The sequence below is a fragment of the Microtus oregoni genome, unplaced genomic scaffold, assembly GCF_018167655.1.
Source record: "Microtus oregoni isolate MIOR12 unplaced genomic scaffold, Mior012 000048F_ref0000485, whole genome shotgun sequence".
In the NCBI taxonomy this organism is placed as follows: domain Eukaryota; kingdom Metazoa; phylum Chordata; class Mammalia; order Rodentia; family Cricetidae; genus Microtus; species Microtus oregoni.
This window is the reverse complement of record NW_024543222.1, coordinates 13,049,807-13,070,194: the sequence shown is the minus strand read 5'-3', so window position 1 is coordinate 13,070,194 and position 20,388 is coordinate 13,049,807. Positions and strand designations below refer to the sequence as shown.

Sequence of the window (20,388 nt, the reverse complement as noted above, 5' to 3'; positions counted from 1 at the left end):
TAATTCTCTCTGCCCTCCAGCCCCACCTATCCTTCTACTGCTTAGCTATTGGCCGGTCAGCTTTTTATTAGATCCATCAAGGTGTCTTGTTAAACAAGTGCAGCATAAACAAATGTAACACGCCTTTACATAGTTAAAGTAATATTCTGCAACATAAAGAAATTAACATATCTTTACATAGTTAAAGTAATAACAACAATGAGGCTTTCTGCTTTCCTTTTTAAATGTCTTAAAATCTCTGTCTTCTGTGTTTAGGAGAAAACATAGTGAAAGGGGATAAGGAATCTATCAAGAATCTCCTAGAAATATTTGATGGATTATTGGAGTATCTGACAGAACACATCAGTGAAACGTCTTACAATAAAAGTAAGTTTAAGGGTGGAGGCCAGCTTGCCCATTGCTCTTAGGAAACAGAATCTCTAATACAAATGCTGGTAAATGTCATGATAAATTTCCGATTCTTTCCATTCTGAATAGTTAGAACCTATCCTAGACTCCCATTGTATTCTTTGCTAACTTGGATGTGGCCTTTAAATTACAACCGATCAATAATAGAAAGTTGAATTATTTATTGTCCTATTATTACATGAAATCTCTTGTTCCTTAATTTCCTGTCAGAACAGCCATCATGCATCTAGTGAGGCTGTTACTGAGGCATCCGCAGGGTTACTGGTACATCATCAGTCAGTCTTGAGTCTAAACTGGCATTTTGTGACAGCCTGAATATTTTTAATCTTACTCTTGGAGAAATTTCTTTCATGAAGATCAGTATGCCATACTTTAAAATCAGTTTCTCATTTTTGATAAATTCTGTATCTAGTAACTTATCTTTAGGAAGTGATACTAAAGACAGTTAAGCGCTTGAAATTTGCCTCTAGAGTACTGAGATCACAGGCATGTACCACCATATCCAGCAAGAAGCTACAGCTTAACAACTTAAGAGTAAACGATTCTATTGATAATGGATGGAATAATACATTACCTGTTCTTGTTTTGTAGAGTTAAAACAGAAAGTTTTAGCAGAAATAGTAATAAACATGAATTCTAATATCAGTGAAAACAAAAGGCCTGGGTACACTCATCATTGCAAATTCTGCTGTTGTCAGTGAGACCTATGCAGAGACTTTGGTACCTGAGGTCAGTCTCCAGACGCTAGTCCCAGTGCCCTACTTTTAATCAGTAGCTAAAAAGACTTAAAATTAAAAGCTGTAGAGAAGATTGGAAAGGTGTGGCTCACCTGAATCCCAAACCCAGAACCCCAGGGAAGAAGAGAAATAACTCTGGTCTCCACACTTGTATTGTGGCACGCAAGTTCCCGCACCCCCCCTCCACACACAAGTGCACACAGCAGTAATAAAGCCCTGCTATAACTGCCGACCTGCCACCTTGCAGGGAAAGCCCTGAGCTTGTTTGTTTTCTAGGAGACTCACTGCAGGCGGTGGTTTATTTGGCTTCTTTATTGTTTTGCTCTGACTCACGACAGACTGGGGTATCAGTTATTGTTTGTTTTTAATCTTGTTTAAACAGGTGAAACTGAGCAGTATTTTCAAGACTCGCATGGAGAGGAACTCGTGGATGAGCTGGAGAGTATCAAGGAGTCCAAGTCATCATGGAAAAAAGTTTCTTTTGGGAGGTAGTGTGCAATGCCTGTGAATGTCATCAAGCAGATCACACTTAACTATCTAAGATGAAGCCAGCATACTTATGGTCCCTCTAAAGCTGATGTGAACATTTTACTAGCTTCTTTTCTACCTTTCTGAGGGAGTTTTAGGAACCTTGAACTCTATTTAATAATTTTCAATTTAACTACCTATTAATTTTTAATTTTTTCTTTGATCATCAATTTTTCTTTTTGAGACAAGGTCTTATATAACCTGGGCTGGCCTTGAACTCCCTATGTAACTGAGCATGACTGAATTGATCTTCTTGCCTCCACCTTCAAAATGTTACAGATTTGTTTATTTTTCCAGACAGGGTTTTCCTGTGTAGCTCTGACTGTCCTGAAACTCACTCTGTAGACCAGGCTGGCCTCAAACTCAAGAGATCTGCCTGCCTCTGCCTCCTGAGTACTGGGATTAAAGGTGCGTGCACACACCCAGCCCCTACCTCATTTTTTTTTTGTTGTTGTTTTGTTTTGTTTTTCGAGACAGGGTTTCTTTGTTTAGCTTTGGTGCCTGTCCTGGAACTTGCTATGTAGACCAGGCTGGCCTCGAACTCAGAGATCTGCCTACCTCTTCTTCCCGAGTGCTGGGATTAAAGGTGTGTGCCACCACCGCCTGGCTTTCCTACCTCATTTTTTTAAGAGACGGTTTTACTAATATACTGGGTTGTCCTTGAATTTACAGTATAGCCCCAGTGGCTGGCCTCTGACTCACAGCCTTCTCTTGCCCTTTGTCTTGTGCTGGTTTTTGTTACCATGCTCAGTTCATGAAAATTTTAACTTTTTCATTATTAAATTTAAAAACAAAACAAAAAAAGAGCAAAAGTGAAACTATTTGAGATTTAAAAAATAATCCTTTTTTGAGATTCTTGTAGCTCAGGCTGGTGCGGAAGTTAGTATGTAGTCAAGGATGGGCCACATTGAATTTATGATGCTCCTGCCTCTCCCTCCCAAGTACTAGGATTACAGGCCTGCAACAGTATGTCCAGTTCTGTTCTGTGCTGGGAATTGAACCCAGGGCTTTCTGCATGCTAGGCTGGCACTCCACCAACTGAACTTTATCCCCAACCCTTAAAAATATTTGCAGTGCTGGTAGTGGCGCACACCTTTAATCCCAGCACTCGGGAGGCAGAAACAGCTGGATCTCTGTGAGTTCAAGATTAGCCTGGTCTACAGAGTGAGTTCCAGGATAGCCAGACAGCCAAGGCTATACAGAAAAACCCTGTGTCACAAAACAAAACAACAACAAAAAAAATTGCTGCAAAAGTGAAACCTTACCCAGACTCCCGAATGTTGCAGCATTTAGATTCAATAGTGTTTGCTTTCCTTTTAATCCTTGATACATGAGACTGTTTCTACCTTGCATATAACACTCAAACCAAACAGGTAAGAGGTGAAAGTAATTTTCTTCCTTTCTTCCCTCCTTTCTGGGAATAAGCCAAGGGCCATTGTAGGCAAGTGCTAAATTGTTTTAGCTACATCCAAAGCCCCAGTCTGTGCACCCAGGAATGAGCAGTCTGAATTCCTGTAAGCCCACAGTCAGTGTTTGAAGCACTCTCTGTAGGCAAATAGGCCACAGTGAAAGCGAGACCTTCCTTTTTCAGGTGTTCCTTCTCATCTGATGCGTTGGGGCCCACCTGGGACGGAGATGACGCTGAATCCACAGGGGAAATAATTAGGCTTGGAGACTCCGCACATACCTTCTCCCTGAGAAGTAACGGTGAGTAGACAAGCATTCATTATCAGCTGTCATTCAACACAAGCACAAAAATGTAGAACCATAAAAAAACAAAAGCCACACAATGGTGGCTCACGCCTTTAATCCCAGCATTCAGGAGGCAGATGTAGGCAGATCTCTGTGAGTTCAAGACCAGCCTGGTCTACAGAGTGAATTCCAGGACAGCTAGGGTTACACAGAGAAGCCCTGTCTCGAAAAACCAAAAAAAAAAAAAAAGGAAAAAGTAGAATCATATAACTTAAAGTTGAGCTGAATAGAGCTCCAGTTAGACATCTGCATTAAAGTCACAGAGTAGGGCTGGAGAGATGGCTCAGAGGTTAAGAGTATTGCCTGCTCTTCCAAAGGTCCTGAGTTCAATTCCCAGCAACCACATGGTGGCTTGTAGTAATAAGGGCGGCGGCGGGGCTGCGTCCCCAACACCCCAGCCGCCTGCCCGGCTAGCTTATGCCCCGAAATAATTACACGGACACTGTATTCTTTTAAACACCGCTTGGCCCATTTCTATCTAACCTCTTCTAGGCTAATTCTCACATATTAATTTAGCCCATTTCTAATCATCTGTGTTGCGCCCCTAGGTGCGCTTACCGGGAAGATTCTAGCCTATGTCCATCCTGGGTTGGAGCTTCTTAGCATGCGTCTGCCCAGGAGCCAGGAGCATGGCGTCTCTCTCAGGCGTCTGCTCCCGAGAGGAGTGCTGTCGAGACTCTGAGCTCACTTCCTCTTCCTCCCAGCGTTCTGTTCTGTTTACTCCTCCCACCTATCCTCTAACCAATAAAATGGGCCAGAGCAGTTCCTTTATTAGCCAATGACCTTCCTCCATCAGTGGCTCACAACCATCTGTAATGAGGTCTGGTGCCCTCTTCTGGCCTGCAGGCACACACACAGACAGAATATTGTATACAAAATAAATAAATAAATATTTAAAAAAAATAAAGTCACAGAGTATCACCATTGCCCACTAAATATGACAGCGGACAGTGTCCACCATCGTAGCTGTGGGAGGTCACAGGCTCATGCACAGTTTGTGCACACAGAGCTGTCGTACAGTTAGTTTGTCGGGCAAATTATATGGAAAATTGTGGATGCAGCTTTGAACTTAGTCACACCTTTGGAGTACTCAGTTATAATTTTCTGAACTGGTCCACTTACTTTCCAGGGTTTGAACTGACAAGGTCATAGTCCTGGTAGTAATCATTCAGCCACGAGTCCAACAATCTATTGCTTGCACATAGAGTGTCTCTCAGGCCTCCTTCAACTCTTCTACCTCCTGGTCTATCTTAGCTGGCATTCTTCTCTGCCATCACATTGCTCCATCTGTCCTTCCTGTTCCTGGCAGGCTCTGGCTCCAGCACCAGCCTCTTCCACCTGTGTCAGGCTCTAAGGCTGTGTTCCTATGGTGTGGCCTTCTCTGTATTTCCGGAACACCGCTTATACACTGCGTGGAAAATTATAGTCTGTTTGGTAAACATCGAGTTCCTGGAAAAGTAGCCAGGTTACACTTACTCATCGAGTGCTGATTCTGTGTCTTCCCTGGTGATAGCGTGTGACCAGAACAGCCACAGAGCCTGTCTTTATGGCACTGGCCGTTTGTGTGTCAAGATAAATTGGTGAAATGTATAATAAAATTATTGTTTATCTTAACCTGTCAGAACTTGGCAGAATACAGCCATAGTAAGTATGTTTCTGAATGGAGTGACAAAGAGGCTATTGTAGAACTAAGTAGAATAAATTGAGAATCAAGAGGCCTTCGTTCTCACAGCTGTTGGCTTTGTGACTTTGGACGAGGCCTTTTCTGAGTTTGATGAGAGAATTGGACTCAACCACCTCTGTGGGCCCTGTCAGCATTAATACTCTGACCCCAGAGAGTCCTATTCGAAGGGACAGCAGCAGACAAAAAGACAGGAGGGAAGGGATGGGGAGTCTAGAGTGGGTTACATGATCTCAGATGCCATGAAAAATGGATGGCAGCAAAATCTGAAACTGTAGTGGGACTGACGTGCTCCAAGTGGGGAGTTTCAGCCTGGGCCAGCCAGATGGCTCATCCAGAGGGCATCTTGCTACCAAGCCTGACCGCCCGGGTTCTGTCCCAAGGAACCACAGAGGAGGGCAGAGCTCACAGGTTATCCTCTGCTCTTCACATACACTCCTTGGTAGCCTATGCACAAAAATGAATAAAATATAAAATGTTAGGGAGTTGCAGGGGTACTCGGTTCATATTTTATTGTATCCTGTGCTGGCTAGTTTGTGTCAACTTGACACAAGCTGCAGTTATCAGAGAGGAGGAAGCTTCAGTTGAGAAGATGCTTCCTTAAGATGTGGCTGTTGGCTAGCCTGTAGGGCATTTTCTTAATTAGTGATTGTTGGAGGAGGACCCAGCCCATTTTGAGTGGAGCTACTTCTGGACTGGTGGTCCTGGGTTCTATAAGAAAGTAGGCTGAACAAGCCATGAGAACCCCAAGCCTAACCTGAGTAAGCAGTAAGTAACCCTCCATGGCCTCTGTGTTAGCTCCTGCCTCGAGGTTCCTGCCTTCACTGCTTTCGTTGATGAACTGCTATATGGAACTGTGAATGAAATAAACCCTTTCCTCCCAGGTTGCTTTTGGTTATGGTGTTTCATCACAGCAATAGTAATTCTAACTAAGAGATACACATATATAAAATTCTCAAGAATAAAGAAAGAAAAACTGGCCAGGTGTAGTAGTCCATGCCTTTAATCCTAGTACTCAGGAGTCAGACTGAAGGGTCTCAGTGAGTTAGAGATCAGCCTGGCCTACACTTTGAGTTCCAGGACAGCAAGAGCTGTGTAGACACTCTTGTCTAAAAACAACAGAAGGAATACAGAAAAACTTAAAAAAATCCCAGATCTGACTACAAAGACAAGTCACTATGTATAGGAGCATTAGAAATGTTTTAGGTTGTGTGCTACGGCACCTATGAAATATAGGCTGACTCATTTGGATCCTCCCTCTAATAAAGATCACTTTGTATATGTACATATTTCCAAAATCCTAAACACTTGTGGGCCCAGACATTTTAGAAATGGGGTATGCAACCTGTTATTTGATTCAGATTATGTAGAGCTCAGAGTAATCAATACAATTATGGGAAAAATTTTTAACTAAAATTTTAATTAAAACTTAAAGAACAAGAATAAAAAGAAAGACTGGCTATGGTGTTTGGGTTTCCTGTGATTAAAGGGCAGCTTCCTTTTATATTTAGATTAAGATGTCAGCTAACTGTCATTCACTTTCACATGCATCTAGTTCAGGCATCAATTTCGGAACCCTCAGTTTTAGGTAGTGGTACTAGCCACAACTCTGACTTTGGATGGTGGCATTTCTTCATCTGGCACCTATTTCTCTAAAGCAAAGTAATGCAGCATTGATAGAAGTGTGCTCAGGCTGTGGGGAACTGCCTTACTATATGACAGTTGTCAAAGGTACTTGTATCATGAACATGGTGCTCCTACCTGCTTTAGTTATTTCGCAAACTACTTTGATAGTTTAAAACTTTAGCTTTAAGACTCTTCCTAGGTGCTCAAAATTCCATGGACTTGCAGTCTAGAAAAGTTTCAGCATCATCAGGCTCTGAACCGTGTGAGGAAGTGTTGAACCCTATCTCATCGAGTTTCCTATCCAAGAACGGGACAATTTTCGAAGGTGAGTTGTTATGGCTTTTAGTTCTTTACACTACTGCAGCCGTGTGTGTGGAGATGCCGTGGTGCCAGTATGTAGGTCTGGGGCAACTGGTAGGAGTTCAGTGTCTCCACTGTAGGTCCTGGGGACTGAACTCAGGCCATCTGGATTCGCAGACAGCAAACATCTTTGCCTGCTGAACCATCTTGCCGGTCCATGTGCCCTGTTTTGATTAGATTAAAAATATATTCCTAAACTGAGTCTGGTGGCCGATGCATGTAATTCCAGCAATTGAGAAGCTGAGGCAGGTGGATTGCTGTGCAAAGTTTGAGGACAGCCTGGAATATAGAGTGAATTCTAGGACAGTAAGGCTGTTGTAGAGTGAGATCCTCTTTCAAAAACAAAACCAATAATATAGTCATTCCTGGCCTGGGGCTATAGTTCAGTGGACTAGAGTTCGCCTATACTTGAGGCCTTGGGTTCCCCCCAGCATCTCACACACAAATTCCCTTAGTATGTGTGACTATGTTTGTATGTGTGTATGTAAAATAATTTATTTTCGAGAATTCCTTTATGAGATCCACTTTAATTTTTCTTAACAGCAGAAACTCCTTCTGTGAGTATGGTTACAAGTGCCAGAAAATTAGGTGAGCCGATCCGAGCTGCCATTCCCTTACACCCTCCCTACCATCCTTCTGAGCCTCGAGCACCTTGTCCCATAGGGAAGGAATACCTCCGTTCAAGTCTCTACTCGTCTGCCCTGACTTTTGGAGAGCATTCGGGACATTCTGTGGTGAGTGGAGAGGTCTTATCATTGGCGAGAAGATTACTTACTTTTGCTGCTGGCTATTGAACCCAGAGCCTTGTATATGCTGAGCACACACGGTCCCACTCATCTCTACCCTGAGTCCCAAAGTCCATCTACTTAAAGAAATCTCCTTAGAATGGTTGTCAAGTATATTACATTAATCAAAGACATACACCTGCCATCATAACACTGGGGAAACCACGAGGAGGATCATTGGGGATTTGAGATCAGGCTGGGCTAGTGAGACCCTGTGGCCTTGAACTCACAGAGATCTGTCTGCCTCTGCCTTCTGAGTGCTGAGAATAAAGGTGCATCATACTTAAAATTTCTCTCAGTAGGCTGGGGATGAGTCCTGACTGGCAGAGTGCCTGCCTAGAAAGCACAGCTCTCGCCACTGTAGACCCTGTGTGGTGGTGCATGCCTGTGATCCCCAGGGGATAGAGGCAAGAAGATAGAAAGGCACACTCATCCCCAGCTACAAGAAACCCTGTCTTTAAAAAGAAAACAAAACAAAAAATTTGGGGCTAGAGAGATACCTCAGAAGTTAAGAGCACTTGGCTGATTTTTCCAGAGGACCCAGATTTGATTCCCATCACTCACATGGGAGCTCACAACTGTCTGTAACTCCAGTTCCAGAGGATCAGACACCTTCTGTCCTCTGAGGGTACCTACACATGTGTTGCACAGACATACATGCTGGCAAAACATCAACATCCACAAAATAATAAAATAATTCTTAAAAGGAAAAAGGTGGCCTCTGTGTCTCCCTGTATGCTCTTCTCCTAGGCAGATAGGGACAGGAAGAGCATAAGGAAAAGAGAGCCAACACATAGAGAATGCTCTTGTTTTTGCTAAGCACAGTTCTGGATACTTTATAGGTATTAGATGATTTATTCTTCAAAGCAGCTGTGAGTAGATGTTGCAGGTGTGTGGGAAGCAGATGCTGCAGGTGTGTGGGAAGCAGATGCTGCAGGTGTGTGGGAAGCAGATGCTGCAGGTGTGTGGGAAGCAGATGCTGCACGTGTGTGGGAAGCAGATGCTGCACGTGTGTGGGAAGCAGATGCTGCACGTGTGTGGGAAAGCCAGCCTGGAGATGTGAGCTTCCTGCCTCAGTGACATCGCAACTGCAGAGCCCCAAGTTGTATATTCCTAATTAAATCCTTACAAATTAGAAAGGAAAGAACAATCCACCCATAGTCTCACTGATTAGTATAAAACACTTAATATCTTAGTCTATTTTTGCTTCTCTCCTTGAGAAAAAGTTCTTTTTTCATATTGTCATCTTGTTCCTAACTTCCTGAGGAAACCAGGCATATATGTGCCAGGGTAGACAAACCTGTAAGGAATGATCTCATTATTTTAAAATGCAGATAATGTTACCAGGCATGGTGCCACCTTTAATCACAGTGCTCAGGCAGAAGCAGGCAGATCTCTGAGTTCTGGTCTAGAAAGTGAGTTCCTTGACAGCCAGGGCTACACAGAGAAACTCAGTCTCAAAACCCCAAATATATATATGTATACATACACACACACACATATGTATATACACTCACATACATACATATGTGTGCATATACTAGAAAATAACCCATTTAAGAGAGAGATAATGAGCCAGACAGTGGTGGCACACACCTTTAATCCCAGCACTTAGGAAGCAGAGAGAGAGATCTCTGTGAGTTCAAAGCCAGCCTGGTCTACAGAGTAAGTTCTAGGACAGGCTCTAAAGCTACACAGAGAAACTCTGTCTCAAAAAAAAAATCAGCCAAACAAATAAACAAACAAAACCCCAAACAGAGAGCACTAATAAAGCAGAATTACTGCAGCTGTCAAATATCAAATGAGTGGTGCTTTTCCTCAGCTGTGGTGACACAAGCTTGCAGTCCTGGGCCTTGACAGACTGCGAGAACAGTGAGGGTCCAGCCAGCCTAGGCTACCTAGTGAGTTCAAGACTAGCTATGAAACCCTCTCTCCAAAGGAGAAGAAAACCAAAATAAATATTTTTTAGACTGTTCCCTCCAAGGTTAAGAAATAAGCTATTAGAAATGCCAAGCATTTATAGTTTGGAGGGTTTCATCTTTGTTTTGAGTGTTTCTGGAGAGTTTCTGTTGGTGTCTTGGTGCTGGAGACTGAACTCAGGTCCTCATGCTTGTGTGGCAAGCTCTTTACTAAGTGAGCCATCTCCTCAGTGTCTCAAGCCAGCTTTCTTCTGTTTGAATAGGAATCAGAGGATAAAGTTGTCTTAACGTCCACATTATCCAAAGATGATGAACAGAAATCATGTCTAGCTCTGACTCCAAGCCCCAGGACAAGGAAGCTTCCTAAAGGGCAAAGGTAACATTGTTGTGGGCTTACAGTCTAGTGGAAAGGGACTGGAAAGCAAAGGGACTGATGAGACAGCTTTCAGGAAGGGCCTGGTGACCCGAGATGGATCCTTGGAACCCATGTAAGACAGGTGGAGACATACTCTGTGACAAGTCACTCCCCCAATGATAAACAGTATTTTTTTTAAAGAGTATTCTTTACAAATTTAGCATTTGAGAACCAGAATAAAGTATTTGTTAAAGTGTGTATTAGTCATTTTGAAATAAGTAGTATGTTCTTAACCGTTAATTGTCATTGGCCACTTTTTTACAGAAATGAGAACAGAGCTGTGGTCTCCTCAAAGTACTCGCCCTTCCCTCAGAAGGCCGTGACGCGGCTAACAGAACAAGAGCTGCATGCGGTGTCAAAGAAACTGTCTCAGCAGCTCTCTGAACTAGACTGGGCAAGTCTCCACTTTTAATCTTGGTGAGATTTCTGTGGTTAGTCTTTCAGTGGAGGACACTGACCTCCCAGCAGGAACGAAACCTAGGTGTAGGTAAGGCTGGGCTGTGGGCTGTGTTCTGCTAGAAAGCTCCACAAGTCGAGCAGGAGGGACACAGACAATGGCTCCTTGCCTTCCTTATATAGTCAAATAGGGCATAAAGATTTATCTAAATTTTATTGAATTTTGATGAAAATGGAGTCACTTAATGTGATTGTTAAACCATTCATTTTTAGATCCATCTGTACACACCTTTGTCACAAGGACAGATGTGGTATAAAATTGGATGAAAAGTTCTCAAGTAGTGGGATAACAACATTGAATGATTGCATGAAACTTGTGTGGCTTTCTGTAAAATTCATTGAAATTGAGTGGTTTATAGTACCGATATCCACTCTTTCCTTTTGTCGCTTTTTGTTTTTTGTTTTGAGACAGAGTCTCACTATGTAGTCCTAGATGGTCTAGAACTTTCTACACAGGCCAGCCTGGACTTAAACTTGCTGTAATTTTCCTTCCTAAGGTCAAAAGTGTGTCTACCCATGCTTTAAATGTTAATATAAAGCCTTCACTGTACCTCTCAGAGGACCCTGAGTTCCAGGCCAGCCTGGTTTGCACAGTGAAATCCGATCTCAAACACATAAAGTAGATGCAATAGAAGCTGCAGGTGTATAAGATGCTGTGCATACGTTTCTAAAGCTTGGTCTTAGCGGCTGGCAGAGACAACTTTTAGAAGGCCTGTTCGCTTCTACTTCATTTCCTGCTGAAGTCAAGGACAGATACTGAAAAGATTTTCTCGATAGATGTTAAAAGCTGCCCTGGGTGATCGAGCGACAGACAAGACTGATGGTAAAGATGGTGACACTGGAGAGGAAGAGGTGCACAGTGGAAATGAGGAGATACTGTCGCAGCACAGTGACAGCATCATGGAGTATGGACCGAAGAAGCCTAGGCCAGGTACGTAACCCAGACAGGCCTGGAATGAGGTGTCCAGGATAACTTCTCAGGTGGTTCTGTGTGTTAATGGCAGTTTCATTTTATATAAGAATCAAAACTAATAGCAAACTCAAGTTGGTGTTGTTTCTTACTGATATTTCTATACTGTCAAAGCTTATAATTACTTGTCTAAATATGCACATTTTCTTGCTGAAATCTACACTGACACTATACGTCCTGCCAACTTCTTCATTCTGTTACCATCACCTAGTAGATGTTCGTTGATATTTAAAGATCGAGTCCATCCATTTGAGCTGCTGTTTAGCTGAATCCAGTGCCCATTAGCAGCACGAGTGGTACTGCTCACTAGAGGTCACAGTGTTTAGCCAGGTTACCTTTGCCTCAGTTAGCACTCTGTAAGCTCTCTGTACCTGTTTACTTCCCATCCTCAGGACCCAGACAGGTAAAAGACTCACGGACACATAGTCCACATGTTACTCGCCGTACAACCAAGAGCACTTCCTTTCCATGGAACCTTGTGCATAGCATACATTTCACAAGCTCCGGGGCTGGAGAGATGGCTCAGAGCTTAAGAGCACTGACTGCTCTTCCAGAGGACCTGAGTTCAATTCCCAGCAACCACATGGTGGCTCACAACCATCTGTAATGAGATCTGGTGCCCTTTTCTGGCATGTGGGCATACATGGAGGCTGAACACTGTGTACATAATAAATAAATAAATCTTTACAAGCTCCGTCAGCCTGAAGTTGAATAAGCAATGCTTATGTACTTAGTACATATTTGTGTGTGTGGTGTATGTGTTCGTGTACACATGTGCAAATGTATGTACATGCATGAGGAGGCCAGAGATGAACATCAGGTTTCTTCCTTCTTTACTCTCTCTGTTGTATTTTGGGACAGGTTCGCCTAACTGAACCAGGAACCCATAGATTTAGCAAGGTTGGCTGGCGACAGATACACTGTCACACCCAGTTTCTTACATGCGTGCTGGGGATCTAATACATGCTTAGACAAGACAGCAAGCACTTCCCTCCCTATCCCTAACAGTCTGTTTGCTTGGTCTGACTAAACACACAGCTGCATATTAGAAGAGAATACATTAGCACATTAGCTTGTCATTTTCATTTTCTTTAGGTTCGGTAAGAACCAATTGCTCAGTTTCCAGCTCAACATTTCTGCCTGCCAAGAACTAATGGTGAATGGCTTTTCTGTTGCAGGATTTTCCATGTACAGAAAGTCAGCTTACAGGTCCCATTCACTGTCCCCATCTTCAGTAAACAAACACAGACAATTAGAGAAAGAGAGAAAGAAGCCGCACAAGTCTAAAGGAGCAGAGACCCGCCGATTCCAAGCAAAGGTATGCCCTCATTCCTTGAATACACGTAGGCAGCAGCAAATACTATTTCTCCTCAGTTGGACCCTACAGTGAGCATACACACCATTGACCAAAGATCTAAGTGCATCCACTGTGCCTGAGTTGAATAGACAGCAGAGAATTATGTGATACAGCGTTAGAGATGCAGTCATGAAATCATCAAAAAATAACCTGGCTGTTCAGAGGATGAAGAAAGAGGAGGTTGATGTGGCCTGGGATTTTCAGAAAGAAGTCATAGGTAAAGGGAGTTAGGAAAGATTCAGTGGGAAGAGAAAGCTGTAAAGGAGGTGACTGGGAGCTCAGCTTTTAAGAGGACCCAGGTTTGATTCCCAGCATTCACATGACGGCTCACAACTGTTGTAACTCAAGTTCCAGCGGCTCCGGTCCACTCTTCTGACCTCCACAAGCACCAGGCAGGCAGACACACAGTGCAGACATACATGCAGGCAAGACACCTATACACATAAAAACGTAAAAACATTTTTTTTTAATTAAAGGGCTCCATCATTTCTGATATCATCAGGGAGGATGCCACAGTGGAACAGAGACTTTGAAATCCATAAATTTAGAACACTTAGTTGTCTGCTGTAGTGGTTTTTGTTTATTTTGTGGTTTTTTTTTTAAAAATATATTTATTTATTTATTTATTTATTATGTATACAATATTCTGTCTGTGTGTATGCTTGAAGTCCAGAAGAGGGCACCAGACCTCATTACAGATGGTTGTGAGCCATCATGTGGTTGCTGGGAATTGAACTCAGGACCTTTGGAAGAGCAGGCAATACTCTTAACCACTGAGCCATCTCTCCAGCCCTTTTGTTTGTTTTTTGAGACAAGGTTTCTCTATATAGCCCTGGCTGTCCTGGAACTTGTTATATAGACCAGGCTGGTCTCAAACTCAGAGATCCACCTGCCTCTACCTCCCTGGTGCTGGGATTAAAGGTGTGCACCACCAACACCTGGCATAGTGGATTTTTATAATGTAGTTGCATTTAATATGATGAAAACTGGAGTTAATTCAGATGTCTGAAAATAGGTATCCTCAGGGGCTTGCGAGTCTGTTCCCCAGGTTCAGTAAGATTCAGTAAGAGATGCTGTATTAAAAAATAGGGTGAGGAGTGATTGAGGCACACACACACACACACACACACACACACAAATATATATATATATATAATTCATTTAGCATGCAACTTCCACTCAGGAGTATCATAATAATTATAAAACCTGTGAAAATAGTAAAAAGAAAAACCATTGTATTCAATGGCATTTTATGTACCGATTACGTCTGTTAGCACAGTGTGTTTTTATGAAACAGCCTAAAAGGAACTTAGGAAAAGGGAATGAACCTGGTATTTTTAGAATAGGAATTTAGATTCTTTCCCCCCTTCATTTAGATTTGCACATGTTTCTGACCACTGCCATATGACCTTACTCTTTCTAGGTATTAACTGAAGCATTTGAAAGGGACCTAAGAAAAAATAAAGTTCAAGAGAACATTGGACTTCGAGGGATAAGTGACGATGAAGAGGAGGAGGAAACAGTGGGTAAAAATCTCCAGCTCTAATAAATGCAAAGATAGTGAAAAATACAGAGGTGGCCTTCTTAAAGGGACAGGGAACCCTCAGCAGGCCTGAGTCATTAGCTCAGAGAAGGCAGGATTTCCTCAGACTTGTGGAGTAGTTAGGTTGCTCGGGTACAAGAGGAAATGCTATCAAAGAGGACTCGTGTTTTTCCTTCTGCCTAGATTTTGTTTGGCCTCAAAGATTCTTTCATACCCAGTTTGTAAAGGGTTAAAATCGGATCTAGGTGACAGAGGAGAAAGGAGAGACAGGATTCCAAGCACTCTGTTCCAGAGTAAGAAACCCAAGTCCTTGCTTTCTACCCCTCAGAAGTTCCCAGCCGGGTGTGGAGGTGCACACTGTTAATCCCAGCACTTGGGAGGCAGAAGCAGGAGGGTATCTGTGGTTTGAGCAGCATGGTGTACATAATGAGTTCCAGGACAACCTGGACTAAATAGACCTTGTCTCAAAACAACAAACAAAGAAAAATACAACCAAAAAAAGAAAAAAAAAACAAAAACCAAGAACCAGTGGTTCCCGAATGAGAGCATGGAGTGCGGATGCTGGCGTGCTAATGAAAGCAGGACTGCAGCGCAGCAGACTTAGAACACACTGTGCAGCTGCTTGAGGGTTTTTCTTAGATATTTATTTTTTATGTGCATTATTGTTTTTCTTGTATGTGTAATCCTGTATAAAGCTGTCAGAAACTGGAGTTCAGTCATGAGCCACCACATGGGTGCTGGGAATTGAACCCAGGACCTCTGGAAGAGCAGCCAGTACTCTCAACTTCTGAGCCATCTTTCCAGCCCCTTGAGTTTTTGAATATTCAGAGAAAAGGTTGTCAAAGAAACTAGCACATGAAAATTTTAATAGTAGTTCTATTTAGGGTTTGGGACTATGGTTACTAAAGCTGGGAGGGAAGCCAGTGGTGGGGAGAGAAAACAAGATTAAGAGTGTGGTTGGCTAAGGCTAATTAGCCAATGTCAGTGTGTTGAGGTGATTGCATAAAAGGGTTTTTAGACCCCTTTCTTACTCTGCCCTTTTATCTGCCTCTAAGGAAAAAACACACAGAGAAGCCATTCCTAAAGGAACTCCAAAACAGAGTCAGGTCCAGAAGATTTACTCCAGAAAAACTGCAGCTCCAAGTCCAAAAGGCGGTTTCTTGAAGTCAAGCAAGGCAGCTCCAAGTAAGAGCCTCCAATGTCCTTCATGGCAGCCACAGCCTCTGGCTGTGAATGCTGCATTCCAGAGGCTGCTGAAAACAGACATCCTCCAGTTAGCTGCAGAAAGGCCCTTGTATTACTGCCATATGGCTCGGTTTTTCTGTAACCAGAACCAAACTCCTAAGAGGTACCTTAGGGAGACATCTATGGACAGTGGGAGCCTCTCTGCTCATTCATTCTGGTCCCATTTTCATTGGTTGCTCTCTTTGTTTCTGGGAAGTTGGTGGAAGGCAGGTGATGCTCCAAGGCAAGCAGATGGCCTGCTCAGCCTCTATAAGATGACAGTTGGTGCTGCTGAGTCAGAGCCCTGGTGCAAGGAAACAAGGTCAGGTGAAACGCCAGGCTTCCAACTATATCCCATTAGGGGCCTTTCCTTCTAACCATATGCCTACCAGGAAGTTGGAGTGTCTTCCGTTTCCACACGCAGGAGGCATCTACCCACAGGTCTCAAGACCCCTAAGGAGATGGATGGATTCCTCGGAATTAGGGTCAGAACTACTGAGCTTTCCATCCTCAGTAGGGATGCAGAGTATCCAGTATACTTTAGATGGCCCTAGGGCCAGCACCCGAGATTAGCTTGGTTTAGTAGGCAGATGGGGTTGAGAGTTCAGCAAGCCGGTTAGATTAGCAGCATCTCTCATTGTCCTACAGTGAAAGTGAATGAACACAGCCTTCTGCCCCTGATGCTGGAACAGTTTCCATTTCTCTATGTTTCTGACCCAACGCTGACCAAAATGTGGAAGCAGCAAATCGCACAGGTTGAACAACTCAAAAGAGAAGCACAGAGAGAAAACCGATCCAAGAAGAAACTCCAGGATGAAGTAAGCTGCTGTCCCTTTGAAGCCTAAGCAAACGAATAGAGCATGTCCTTGAACAGCATTATTAACCTTGCATTGTGTTCACCTTAAAGATAGAAGAAGCCCTGAGAAGGCATGACCTCCTTACTACCCTTGTCAAGAAGGAATGTGAACAGAACAAGAGATTGGTATGTCAAGAACCAACAAGGCAACTGACTTCTAGCGCTTGCCTGTGGGAGTATCTATCCAGGGCTTTAACTCAAAATTGATGATGGGGAAGATATATGCCACCTTCCAGGGACACTGCACTGAAAACACACCTACCAGTTGGCTGCAGAACACTCTTCATCCCTGCCATCTGGCTGCTTTTCACTTCTTTATAGTAACAAATTAGAGATGGTATTTTCTGAGATGAAAACCTAGGCCTTCAGGTGTAATATGACTTGCCTGGCTTTCTCTCTGATTATCAAAAGACACAAATGAGATTTTATTTCATTTCTGTCTCTACCGCCACGGTCCATCTAGGGCTTAGGAGTCTTAGGTCTCCTGTCTTCTCAGCTCCCAGGTAGAGAGCCAGTTTAGTTTTTGTTATAATTTGGGTTGGAAATCATTTATGTTGTCCCCAGTTAGTATTGTGAAGGGAAATGGCAGGTCAGTCTGCCATTGAGTTAAGAGATTTTAAAATCTTTAGTTGGGTGTGAAGTGGGTTAAATCATGAAAATTCTAATCTTAGTTTCAAAAACTCCATCTCCAAAATTGCCTGTGCATCTTCACTGTAGATCAAGAACATCTGAGCCACAGTCAGGCTCAGGGCCTATTCACTCTGCACACTGGGGCAGGCCTGTCAGTACTACTCTTCAGATTGAGATGAGGCTACAGTGAGCTTGTGTGGCCATTTAGTGGTCTTTCCTGCATGCCCACTTACAGCTGGAAGGCGTTGGATGGGAGATTGAGGGATGAAATGAATGCTCTAGCTGGATGTCTGCTTGTTGTATTCTTTCTTCCCCAGCAAGACTTCAGGGACCGAATTCATAGACAAAGGGTGACCCAATCAAAGATAAAAGAAAATCGTCAGCAAATTGTTCGTGCTCGGAAATACTATGATGATTACAGAATTCAGTTACGTGCAAAAATGATGAGGATGAGAACCCGGGAAGAAATGGTATGTGTTCCTTTATGTCTGTCTACTCTGCTAAGGTGAACTTGGTGTTATGTTTCAAGATGAATTTGTCTACAACTGACCTCAATTTGGATCCAAAATTCAGTCCAAGTTCAAAAAGCAGCCAGGACTTGTGCTTGACCAGGCTTCACTACCCAGCTGTGCATCCCATCTCCCTAGTCTTCATGATCCTCCTAACATGCAGCCTTAAGTCCCTCTCCTACACTGTACTCTAAAGTACGGTGCCCTTGGGGTTTGGAAGCACACTGCAGATGGCAGGAAATTAAGGTATGCTGGCATGATACAGGACATTGCTGTGCTGTGAGCTATGCCCACAAGATACACTGACTGTCCCATCCTAATCAATGTTTGGGGACTCCATATTACTGGCAAACTTTATTTCTACAGTAAAACTTGATCATGGTTAAACTGGATTAAATACAAATCAATTTTTTCAAGACAGGGTTTCTCTGTAGCTTTAGAGGCTATCCTGGAACTAGCTCTTGTAGACCAGGCTGGCCTCGAACTCACAGAGATCCACCTGCCTCTGCCTCCCAAGTGCTGGGATTAAAGGCGTGCACCACCACTGCTCAGCAAATCAAAATATTTCTTGAGGAAGATACTGCCATGGTTTGAGGCAGTTAAGTAACTTGCTTAAGGTACTCAGGTGATGAATGTGTGACTTGTCAGCTGTAGCCTTTTATGAAGATTTTTTCCTTATGAAGGGGAGACAACTGGGTATGTCAAAACCTCTTGAACAGTTGTTTTATGGTGGCTGCCCAAATGCTGACTCTTGACCTTCAGCTAAGTATTTAGTGAGATGCAGAAGCATTGGTTTCCATCGTGCCTTACATAAAATGGATGCTCGAGAATTCTGAAGGCAGTAATTCATGGTGGTACATGAGAGGTTGCTGAGCACCATTCATCAGTAGAAATTGGAAATACAAATCACAGAACACACACCCACGAGGATGGCTAAAATATAGAGGATTGGTGAAGACATGAAGATGGGGCACTCTGCAGGAACTGGTAGGGTTGTGTGATGGTGTGATTGCTTTTGGAAGGTCTGTCAGCACTTCTAAAAGGTTACTGGAATGCTGTGTAGGGTTGATACTTTTGGGTGGATGGATGGAGGTTTTATATACATACATACATACATACACATACACACACATATTCATATCCACATAGCAACCAAAACTGTAACAGCTAAAAGGGACTCATGTCTGTCAGCTCAAGAGTTTGTGAGCACAGTTTAAATTCACAGTGACAAGAGTGACACACCTGAGGTCTGTAAGCAGTCTGACCTTCAAAGCACACCTGGTCAAGGCTGTGTCTAGAACAGGCAAATCCAGAGCAGGAATGGGAGAACATAAGTAGTGCAGACGAGTGTGGGGCTTCGTGTCTGAGGGATGGAAATGTTGAAAACTTGTGCTGGTTACACAGGATTGAGTCTCCTAAAACCTACTAATGATGTATGCACATTTTAAGAGAGTTAATTTTATGTCTGAATAATGAGTAAAGCTGTTATACTGAAAAGCCCTTGTGAAAACAATACCTCTAGGTAAGCAAAATCGTCATATTCCTCAGTGAAAGTGGTCTAACTAATGACTAAATAACCAACAGATCTTTAAGAAACTGTTTGAAGAGGGTTTACAAATCCAGAAGCAAAGACTACGAGACCTAAGAAACTATGCCAAAGAGAAACGCAACGAAGAAAAGAGACAGCACCAGAATGAGCTGGATTCGATGGAAAACTACTATAAGGACCAGGTGGGCTTGCCGCTGCCGCCATTAGTGTGTTCAATCCCGACCACCACTAAGGTTGGCTTAGTTCATTGCTGGTTAATATGCAAATTGGCCCAGAGCTTTGCAGCACCATGTAAGCTTCACTGCTCATTTCTAAGGCAAATTTAAGATGAAATAAGCTAATCCCTAAGCAAAGTGTACAATGTATGTCATCCTAGTTCCACTGAGATTTAAGATGGAGTATTAAGAATCATTGCACTGTGACAGAAGATTTGTTTTTCTTTCCTCAGTTTTCATTGCTGGCAGAAGCCATATCACAGGAGCGTCAGGAACTCAAAGCCAGAGAGAAATCTCAGGCTCAGGTAATAATTAACAGAACAGGAACTATTCCTAAAAGGAAATAGAAAATATTAACTGTAACTTTAAAAGAATGGAGAGAATATGAGTAAGAGGACCCATCTCTTCTCCAAAATACCTGATGGGCTCTAACAAACCTGCTATGGTCTTGGAGGCGCTTGCTAGGAGCCTGCAGGGAGGGGTAAGAGTGGCGGGGAGCCTGGGTAAGTCACGAGTTGTAGACTGACATGAGTTCCCTTTCAGACATTACATAAAGTGAAGAGGGAGCTGAGAGTTAAGATGGAGAAGGAGATCCAGCAGCTGCAGTACATGATAACCCAGAATGACGACGATGCTTTCTTTCGGGAACTAGAAGCGGAGCGCTTCAGGGCTCGGCTGCAACTGGCTTCCTTCCAGTACAGTAAAAATCCTTCCCCAAGAGGCCAAACATCATAGGTGAGGTTTCTAGAGACCTTAATAATATGGACAGAACTAGACCTGAGCAAGTAAACTGTCTACACCAGAATTACTTTTAAAATGCGTTATCTATGTATTCATGCCAAAACTTACCATTTTTAAAAATAAAAAC

General features: G+C 43.1%; 1 protein-coding gene across 2 annotated transcripts in view; it reads left to right on the top strand.

Moving 5' to 3' along the window:
• The window catches only part of Cep95 (centrosomal protein 95), a 27,796-nt gene extending 7,408 nt beyond the window's left edge, over positions 1 to 20,388 (top strand). Inside the window, exons 4-20 of one of the 2 annotated variants that reach the window (XM_041635662.1) lie at positions 256 to 366; positions 1,528 to 1,633; positions 3,265 to 3,380; positions 6,932 to 7,057; positions 7,639 to 7,826; positions 10,060 to 10,172; positions 10,476 to 10,605; positions 11,445 to 11,598; positions 12,816 to 12,955; positions 14,418 to 14,516; positions 15,593 to 15,722; positions 16,410 to 16,579; positions 16,669 to 16,743; positions 17,565 to 17,717; positions 19,341 to 19,487; positions 19,754 to 19,825; positions 20,064 to 20,388. In XM_041635662.1, coding sequence (XP_041491596.1) covers positions 256 to 366; positions 1,528 to 1,633; positions 3,265 to 3,380; positions 6,932 to 7,057; positions 7,639 to 7,826; positions 10,060 to 10,172; positions 10,476 to 10,605; positions 11,445 to 11,598; positions 12,816 to 12,955; positions 14,418 to 14,516; positions 15,593 to 15,722; positions 16,410 to 16,579; positions 16,669 to 16,743; positions 17,565 to 17,717; positions 19,341 to 19,487; positions 19,754 to 19,825; positions 20,064 to 20,255 — 2,222 coding nt within the window. In that variant the 3' untranslated portion in view covers positions 20,256 to 20,388. Of the gene's footprint in view, positions 1 to 255; positions 367 to 1,527; positions 1,634 to 3,264; positions 3,381 to 6,931; positions 7,058 to 7,635; positions 7,827 to 10,059; positions 10,173 to 10,475; positions 10,606 to 11,444; positions 11,599 to 12,815; positions 12,956 to 14,417; positions 14,517 to 15,592; positions 15,723 to 16,409; positions 16,580 to 16,668; positions 16,744 to 17,564; positions 17,718 to 19,340; positions 19,488 to 19,753; positions 19,826 to 20,063 lie in introns of both variants that reach the window. The other variant, XM_041635661.1, reaches the window with a different exon arrangement.